This window comes from Polyodon spathula, chromosome 9 (assembly GCF_017654505.1).
Source record: "Polyodon spathula isolate WHYD16114869_AA chromosome 9, ASM1765450v1, whole genome shotgun sequence".
Classification (NCBI taxonomy): Eukaryota; Metazoa; Chordata; class Actinopteri; order Acipenseriformes; family Polyodontidae; genus Polyodon; species Polyodon spathula.
The window spans coordinates 3,938,634-3,947,303 of record NC_054542.1 but is presented as its reverse complement, the minus strand read 5'-3'; the positions used below and the strand labels follow the sequence as shown (position 1 = coordinate 3,947,303).

At 21.7% G+C, this 8,670-nt stretch overlaps 1 protein-coding gene across 1 annotated transcript in view; it reads left to right on the top strand.

The window, feature by feature from the left end:
• The first annotated feature begins 346 nt into the window (after positions 1-346).
• Positions 347-8,670, top strand: part of LOC121321206 (metabotropic glutamate receptor 5-like) — an 18,237-nt gene continuing 9,913 nt past the window's right edge. The window contains exons 1-2 of the mRNA XM_041260107.1: positions 347-433; positions 1,286-2,301. Coding sequence (XP_041116041.1) covers positions 347-433; positions 1,286-2,301 — 1,103 coding nt within the window. The remainder of the gene's footprint in view (positions 434-1,285; positions 2,302-8,670) is intronic.

The window sequence follows — 8,670 nt, the reverse complement described above, 5'->3', positions numbered from 1 at the left end:
CGACTCTAGAAAAAACAATCGTTAAATGAGACATCTTTACCAAATCACATTTTTAAAACCTCCTTTTTTCCCCTTCAACAGAACTAACTGAACTTTAGTAAGTCGATATAATCAGTAAAATTTGTGGATTATAAAAAAAAATCCTAAATATATTGTAGCATACCTCAGTTCCCGCAAGCAGGCACATTGCACAGGGTGAGGCAATCCACACATGGGCGGAGGGCAGACGTGACCTCTTGCACTAAAGCATAGCGCCGATACCACTGTACAAAAGAGCGTATATCAGGCTTATGTCTTCGTGTGTGATAACATCGCCTGCCAGTCCTGCTGCTGCCTTTCCCTATGCATGCCACACTCTCCCCTGCCAGCCTCAAGGCAGAGGGTGGGCGCGAACCTGAGACCTCTAGCACTAAAGCATAGCTCATATACCGCTGTAGGAATGAGCTGCCGGGGCTGGGAGGTCACATAATCACATACAAAGACATAGGCCTGATATACGCTCCTTTTGTACAGCGGTATCAGCGCTATGCTTTAGTGTAAGAGTTCCCAGGTTCACGTCTGCCGTCCATCTGTGTGTGGATTGCCTCACCCTGTGTGAAGCGCCTGCCTGCGTTAACCAAGATCGCTACAATATTTACAAAATACAGAGACACAAGATACAGCTGTACCGTTGGTCTATTAATTTTTGAACACCATTTGTTTGTGCATCTTTTGGCAAACCGAGTTATTGATAACAATAATTAATAACAACTGTCTTTCATTGCGTGTGACGTCAGTGGCATGGCTCGGCTCTGCAGTGGAAAAACAACCCAGGCTCTCCTTAACCACATCGTGAGGGCTCGGTGTTGCCCGGCGTGGCTCGGTTGTACAGTGGAAGAGGCATAAGGAAACAAGCAAAGTTCTATATTCAATGACACTGAGATTGTTATTGTTTGGTACTCAGTAATTGTGTAGATATTGACAATTCACCATAAAGGGAGACATTTTCTTTATATTTTTTTTAGTGTTGACTACCGGTATGTATAATCCTTGAGAGTTTAAGTACCTCACTCCCACTGTACTTTAAGTGCTTTGGGAATGCATTAGCAGCATTGCACCATGGCACATTGAAATTTGACTGAAGTAGAAACACCCATTCGATGTTAGAAATTAAATTCTCTTCAGTACAAATTCTGTAATGCCAAGATGTAAATTTGTATATCTAGTAATTTCTTCTAGTTTATTATCACGCTTATTAAGTGCCAGTGTAATTAAATGTGTCTTTTAAATTAATTGCTCTTTGAAGGTTGCATTTTTAAAACTGATTATAAAAGAATTAAAGAAACTAATCAAAAATGTGGTTCTTGTCTCCTGGCATGCAGACTGTGACCCGATCCCAGTGGAGTATCTCAGATGGGGGGATCCTGAACCAATTGCAGCTGTCGTGTTTTCCTGTCTAGGTCTGCTAGCAACTTTATTTGTGACTTTTATATTTATCATGTACCGCGACACCCCCGTGGTCAAGTCATCCAGCCGGGAACTGTGCTACATTATTTTAGCAGGCATCTGTTTGGGCTACCTATGCACTTTCTGTCTCATAACCAAACCTCACATTATATACTGCTATCTCCAAAGAGTTGGCATTGGTCTGTCCCCTGCAATGAGCTACTCCGCTTTGGTAACCAAGACTAACCGTATAGCTCGGATTCTTGCAGGAAGCAAGAAGAAAATCTGCACCAAGAAACCCCGGTTCATGAGTGCCTGTGCCCAGTTGGTGATTTCTTTTATATTAATCTGCATCCAACTGGCTATCATCGTAGCTCTTTTCATAATGCAGCCCCCTGAAGTCATACATGATTACCCCAGCATCCGCGAAGTCAACCTAATCTGCAACACCACTAACATAGGGGTAGTCGCTCCTTTGGGATACAACGGATTGTTGATTCTGAGCTGCACTTTCTACGCGTTCAAGACCAGGAATGTTCCTGCCAACTTCAATGAAGCGAAATACATCGCCTTCACCATGTACACCACCTGTATCATATGGCTTGCCTTCGTGCCCATCTACTTCGGCAGCAATTACAAAATCATCACCATGTGCTTCTCTGTCAGCCTGAGTGCTACGGTGGCACTGGGCTGCATGTTTGTGCCAAAGATCTACATCATTCTGGCCAAGCCGGAGAGGAACGTACGCAGCGCTTTCACCACCTCCACTGTGGTGCGCATGCACGTCCGTGATGGCAAATCGTCCTCGGCTGCCAGCCGCTCCAGCAGTTTGGTCAACCTGTGGAAAAGGAGAGGCTCCTCTGGAGAGACACTAAGGTAAGACCATTTTAATCACACTGCTAACTGTGATTTCTTCAGTAGTTTAACATTGGCATAGGTTCACTTCGCAAACAAGATGCATTAGCAACTGCAGCAAATGCAAAAGCTGTCATGCACTGATCCCGTTGCAAAGTTTTAGTCACAATTTCAAGGTGATGGTGGTTGAGTGCATTTAAGTAATTTCTTGAATAAGCTACTGTAGACAAATGGCTCTTTGGTTTAGAAAATCTCATAATAGCATTGTTTTTATATTATAATGTAATACTAAAAACAACTGAATTGATCAACGTGAAGGAAAAACTTAAAAAAGGAATAGAAAAGTGTAGCTAATTTCCAGCTCACACATGCAAAATGAACATTGGCAATACTACTGTATCCATGTGGGGTTTGCGTCCTGGCTGTGCAGAGTCATCTGTCTATTCTGGGGATTCCTAAGGGAGCGTCGCATTGGCTCTGGCGCTCCTGTGGGTTTGGGAGGCAAAATTGACAGGGACTGCTTCTCCTCATTGCACTACAGTGAACCCTGCTGGCCAGACGCCTAGTGAACTAAGAGCAGACACCTCCAGAGGTTGGTAGCTCGCTGAAATCCGCTTTGGAGTTCCTGGGTGTAAGAGGAAGCTGGCTTGGTGGTGTGGTCGGAGGACGTCCGCTGAACCTTCAGTTATCCTGAGCTGAGTGGGGAATTGCTGTGGGAAGGAGAAAAAATTATCAAACATTCCTAATTGTGGAGAAAATCCAGAGTAAAATAATTGGAAATTGGGGGAAAAAAGAAAAGAAAAAGAAACACTACTATATCTGTGTAAAAAGAAAACTTACAGGATCTGTTAAGTTGCAGTTCTTTGCAGAAATAGCTTATTACTTACCTTTGAAAGTGCACAACAGGCTTATCAGAGAGCTTATCAGACTTAAAAGTTGACATCCAAGACCATGTAAAAGATGATGTATTTATTATATTCCTACTTTAACTCAGGATGAACAACATTGACCCATTTCCATTCAATATTAATAGTAAAGTTTTAAATCCTTTCTGTTTTGAAGTTCAATCTAACATAAAGGCCAAGGTTATCTGAGAAAAGAACCTGATTAAGAGTATCTAAACATCTTATTGCAATAACAAAGAACACTATAATAAATAATACATTTTTTACACAGCAAATTCATTTTTAAACTTCAATTTAGGTGTCTGAAAAAAAGTCAGGTCATATTTCAAAGCTATAAATTGAGGACCAAATTCAATTTACTTTTAGCTTGGAAAAAGCATATTAGAAAAACATGACTTAATGCAATACATATTGCAAACGGGATCGCTTTTATACTGCTTGGATTAACACATCATTCATCAACCAATCAGTTCATTTATTTAAGATTGATTGAATACTTGATTTAATTAACATCATTAACAAAAACAGAAATGGATCTCAAGTTATGTTTTCCCCTAAAACCTTTCTCCCAAATACAGCTTAATTGAATGTGGCCAAAGTTGAGTAGAAAAACATATCTTCTAGTGCCTTTCGTGTAATTATTCAGACTGTTTGTGGCAGTATTATTATATCAACTTATTAGCGTATGTCATAATAATGGATGATATCCACACCTACTGTAATTCTTATGGGGGACACATGGAGACTAGCTTTTGCCCTCAAATCCTCTCATGAAGTTGGAAAAGGACTTTATTTGGTATAAAAAGAGTTCTCCCTTATTATTTGCAGCCTTGAATGGGCTCAGTAGTCACTGCAGCACAGGTACCTCCATTGTTTGAGCCTGCAAACGATTTACTGAACCCCGCCCACCAAGACATGTGACCTCAACCCAAGCTCACACAATCCTCCCTGCTCCGTTTACAATGATACTCAAAACATACCCTATATCGGAACATAAAACGAATTTATCAGAGGAACCGTTTATTAAAATGCGCTAGTTCACTAGCTATAGCCATGTTGCCCATACACCTGACTATAAGCACTGCAATACCATACCACAAACAGCTAAACCGTTATGCCAGCTGAAACATATGTCTACTTGACTTAACCCAACCCGAGGATTTATTTATGTCTCTGCTATCCTTAGTGTCTTTTAAAAAGTATATGTGTGAAGTAAAATGCAGCAAATCAGACAATGCCGTTAGAGAACATACTGTATTGTACCACTGGAATGCTGTTTAAAGTTATTACAATTTCCATTAACCTTGTGAACATACAGGACACAGTGTTAGAAACTGCAAGAGAATCACATCCCTTTTCGACTCAAGTACAATTATGTGGCACGCAAGGCATTATATTCTATTATAGTAAGTAACTATTTAAAAAAAAAAACAAAAAAAAAAAAAAAAAAAAAAAAAAAAAAAAAAAAAAAAAAAAAAAAAAAAAAAAAAAAAAAAAAAAAAAAAAAAAAAAAAAAAAAAAAAAAAAAAAAAAAAAAAAAAAAAAAAAAAAAAAAAAAAAAAAAAAAAAAAAAAAAAAAAAAAAAAAAAAAAAAAAAAAAAAAAAAAAAAAAAAAAAAAAAAAAAAAAAAAAAAAAAAAAAAAAAAAAAAAAAAAAAAAAAAAAAAAAAAAAAAAAAAAAAAAAAAAAAAAAAAAAAAAACAAAAAAAAAAAAAAAAAAAAAAAAAAAAAAAAAAAAAAAAAAAAAAAAAAAAAAAAAAAAAAAAAAAAAAAAAAAAAACAAAAAAAAAAAAAAAAAAAAAAAAAAAAAAAAAAAAAAAAAAAAAAAAAAAAAAAAAAAAAAAAAAAAAAAAAAAAAAAAAAAAAAAAAAAAAAAAAAAAAAAAAAAAAAAAAAAAAAAAAAAAAAAAAAAAAAAAAAAAAAAAAAAAAAAAAAAAAAAAAAAAAAAAAAAAAAAAAAAAAAAAAAAAAAAAAAAAAAAAAAAAAAAAAAAAAAAAAAAAAAAAAAAAAAAAAAAAAAAAAAAAAAAAAAAAAAAAAAAAAAAAAAAAAAAAAAAAAAAAAAAAAAAAAAAAAAAAAAAAAAAAAAAAAAAAAAAAAAAAAAAAAAAAAAAAAAAAAAAAAAAAAAAAAAAAAAAAAAAAAAAAAAAAAAAAAAAAAAAAAAAAAAAAAAAAAAAAAAAAAAAAAAAAAAAAAAAAAAAAAAAAAAAAAAAAAAAAAAAAAAAAAAAAAAAAAAAAAAAAAAAAAAAAAAAAAAAAAAAAAAAAAAAAAAAAAAAAAAAAAAAAAAAAAAAAAAAAAAAAAAAAAAAAAAAAAAAAAAAAAAAAAAAAAAAAAAAAAAAAAAAAAAAAAAAAAAAAAAAAAAAAAAAAAAAAAAAAAAAAAAAAAAAAAAAAAAAAAAAAAAAAAAAAAAAAAAAAAAAAAAAAAAAAAAAAAAAAAAAAAAAAAAAAAAAAAAAAAAAAAAAAAAAAAAAAAAAAAAAAAAAAAAAAAAAAAAAAAAAAAAAAAAAAAAAAAAAAAAAAAAAAAAAAAAAAAAAAAAAAAAAAAAAAAAAAAAAAAAAAAAAAAAAAAAAAAAAAAAAAAAAAAAAAAAAAAAAAAAAAAAAAAAAAAAAAAAAAAAAAAAAAAAAAAAAAAAAAAAAAAAAAAAAAAAAAAAAAAAAAAAAAAAAAAAAAAAAAAAAAAAAAAAAAAAAAAAAAAAAAAAAAAAAAAAAAAAAAAAAAAAAAAAAAAAAAAAAAAAAAAAAAAAAAAAAAAAAAAAAAAAAAAAAAAAAAAAAAAAAAAAAAAAAAAAAAAAAAAAAAAAAAAAAAAAAAAAAAAAAAAAAAAAAAAAAAAAAAAAAAAAAAAAAAAAAAAAAAAAAAAAAAAAAAAAAAAAAAAAAAAAAAAAAAAAAAAAAAAAAAAAAAAAAAAAAAAAAAAAAAAAAAAAAAAAAAAAAAAAAAAAAAAAAAAAAAAAAAAAAAAAAAAAAAAAAAAAAAAAAAAAAAAAAAAAAAAAAAAAAAAAAAAAAAAAAAAAAAAAAAAAAAAAAAAAAAAAAAAAAAAAAAAAAAAAAAAAAAAAAAAAAAAAAAAAAAAAAAAAAAAAAAAAAAAAAAAAAAAAAAAAAAAAAAAAAAAAAAAAAAAAAAAAAAAAAAAAAAAAAAAAAAAAAAAAAAAAAAAAAAAAAAAAAAAAAAAAAAAAAAAAAAAAAAAAAAAAAAAAAAAAAAAAAAAAAAAAAAAAAAAAAAAAAAAAAAAAAAAAAAAAAAAAAAAAAAAAAAAAAAAAAAAAAAAAAAAAAAAAAAAAAAAAAAAAAAAAAAAAAAAAAAAAAAAAAAAACAAAAAAAAAAAAAAAAAAAAAAAAAAAAAAAAAAAAAAAAAAAAAAAAAAAAAAAAAAAAAAAAAAAAAAAAAAAAAAAAAAAAAAAAAAAAAAAAAAAAAAAAAAAAAAAAAAAAAAAAAAAAAAAAAAAAAAAAAAAAAAAAAAAAAAAAAAAAAAAAAAAAAAAAAAAAAAAAAAAAAAAAAAAAAAAAAAAAAAAAAAAAAAAAAAAAAAAAAAAAAAAAAAAAAAAAAAAAAAAAAAAAAAAAAAAAAAAAAAAAAAAAAAAACAAAAAAAAAAAAAAAAAAAAAAAAAAAAAAAAAAAAAAAAAAAAAAAAAAAAAAAAAAAAAAAAAAAAAAAAAAAAAAAAAAAAAAAAAAAAAAAAAAAAAAAAAAAAAAAAAAAAAAAAAAAAAAAAAAAAAAAAAAAAAAAAAAAAAAAAAAAAAAAAAAAAAAAAAAAAAAAAAAAAAAAAAAAAAAAAAAAAAAAAAAAAAAAAAAAAAAAAAAAAAAAAAAAAAAAAAAAAAAAAAAAAAAAAAAAAAAAAAAAAAAAAAAAAAAAAAAAAAAAAAAAAAAAAAAAAAAAAAAAAAAAAAAAAAAAAAAAAAAAAAAAAAAAAAAAAAAAAAAAAAAAAAAAAAAAAAAAAAAAAAAAAAAAAAAAAAAAAAAAAAAAAAAAAAAAAAAAAAAAAAAAAAAAAAAAAAAAAAAAAAAAAAAAAAAAAAAAAAAAAAAAAAAAAAAAAAAAAAAAAAAAAAAAAAAAAAAAAAAAAAAAAAAAAAAAAAAAAAAAAAAAAAAAAAAAAAAAAAAAAAAAAAAAAAAAAAAAAAAAAAAAAAAAAAAAAAAAAAAAAAAAAAAAAAAAAAAAAAAAAAAAAAAAAAAAAAAAAAAAAAAAAAAAAAAAAAAAAAAAAAAAAAAAAAAAAAAAAAAAAAAAAAAAAAAAAAAAAAAAAAAAAAAAAAAAAAAAAAAAAAAAAAAAAAAAAAAAAAAAAAAAAAAAAAAAAAAAAAAAAAAAAAAAAAAAAAAAAAAAAAAAAAAAAAAAAAAAAAAAAAAAAAAAAAAAAAAAAAAAAAAAAAAAAAAAAAAAAAAAAAAAAAAAAAAAAAAAAAAAAAAAAAAAAAAAAAAAAAAAAAAAAAAAAAAAAAAAAAAAAAAAAAAAAAAAAAAAAAAAAAAAAAAAAAAAAAACAAAAAAAAAAAAAAAAAAAAAAAAAAAAAAAAAAAAAAAAAAAAAAAAAAAAAAAAAAAAAAAAAAAAAAAAAAAAAAAAAAAAAAAAAAAAAAAAAAAAAAAAAAAAAAAAAAAAAAAAAAAAAAAAAAAAAAAAAAAAAAAAAAAAAAAAAAAAAAAAAAAAAAAAAAAAAAAAAAAAAAAAAAAAAAAAAAAAAAAAAAAAAAAAAAAAAAAAAAAAAAAAAAAAAAAAAAAAAAAAAAAAAAAAAAAAAAAAAAAAAAAAAAAAAAAAAAAAAAAAAAAAAAAAAAAAAAAAAAAAAAAAAAAAAAAAAAAAAAAAAAAAAAAAAAAAAAAAAAAAAAAAAAAAAAAAAAAAAAAAAAAAAAAAAAAAAAAAAAAAAAAAAAAAAAAAAAAAAAAAAAAAAAAAAAAAAAAAAAAAAAAAAAAAAAAAAAAAAAAAAAAAAAAAAAAAAAAAAAAAAAAAAAAAAAAAAAAAAAAAAAAAAAAAAAAAAAAAAAAAAAAAAAAAAAAAAAAAAAAAAAAAAAAAAAAAAAAAAAAAAAAAAAAAAAAAAAAAAAAAAAAAAAAAAAAAAAAAAAAAAAAAAAAAAAAAAAAAAAAAAAAAAAAAAAAAAAAAAAAAAAAAAAAAAAAAAAAAAAAAAAAAAAAAAAAAAAAAAAAAAAAAAAAAAAAAAAAAAAAAAAAAAAAAAAAAAAAAAAAAAAAAAAAAAAAAAAAAAAAAAAAAAAAAAAAAAAAAAAAAAAAAAAAAAAAAAAAAAAAAAAAAAAAAAAAAAAAAAAAAAAAAAAAAAAAAAAAAAAAAAAAAAAAAAAAAAAAAAAAAAAAAAAAAAAAAAAAAAAAAAAAAAAAAAAAAAAAAAAAAAAAAAAAAAAAAAAAAAAAAAAAAAAAAAAAAAAAAAAAAAAAAAAAAAAAAAAAAAAAAAAAAAAAAAAAAAAAAAAAAAAAAAAAAAAAAAAAAAAAAAAAAAAAAAAAAAAAAAAAAAAAAAAAAAAAAAAAAAAAAAAAAAA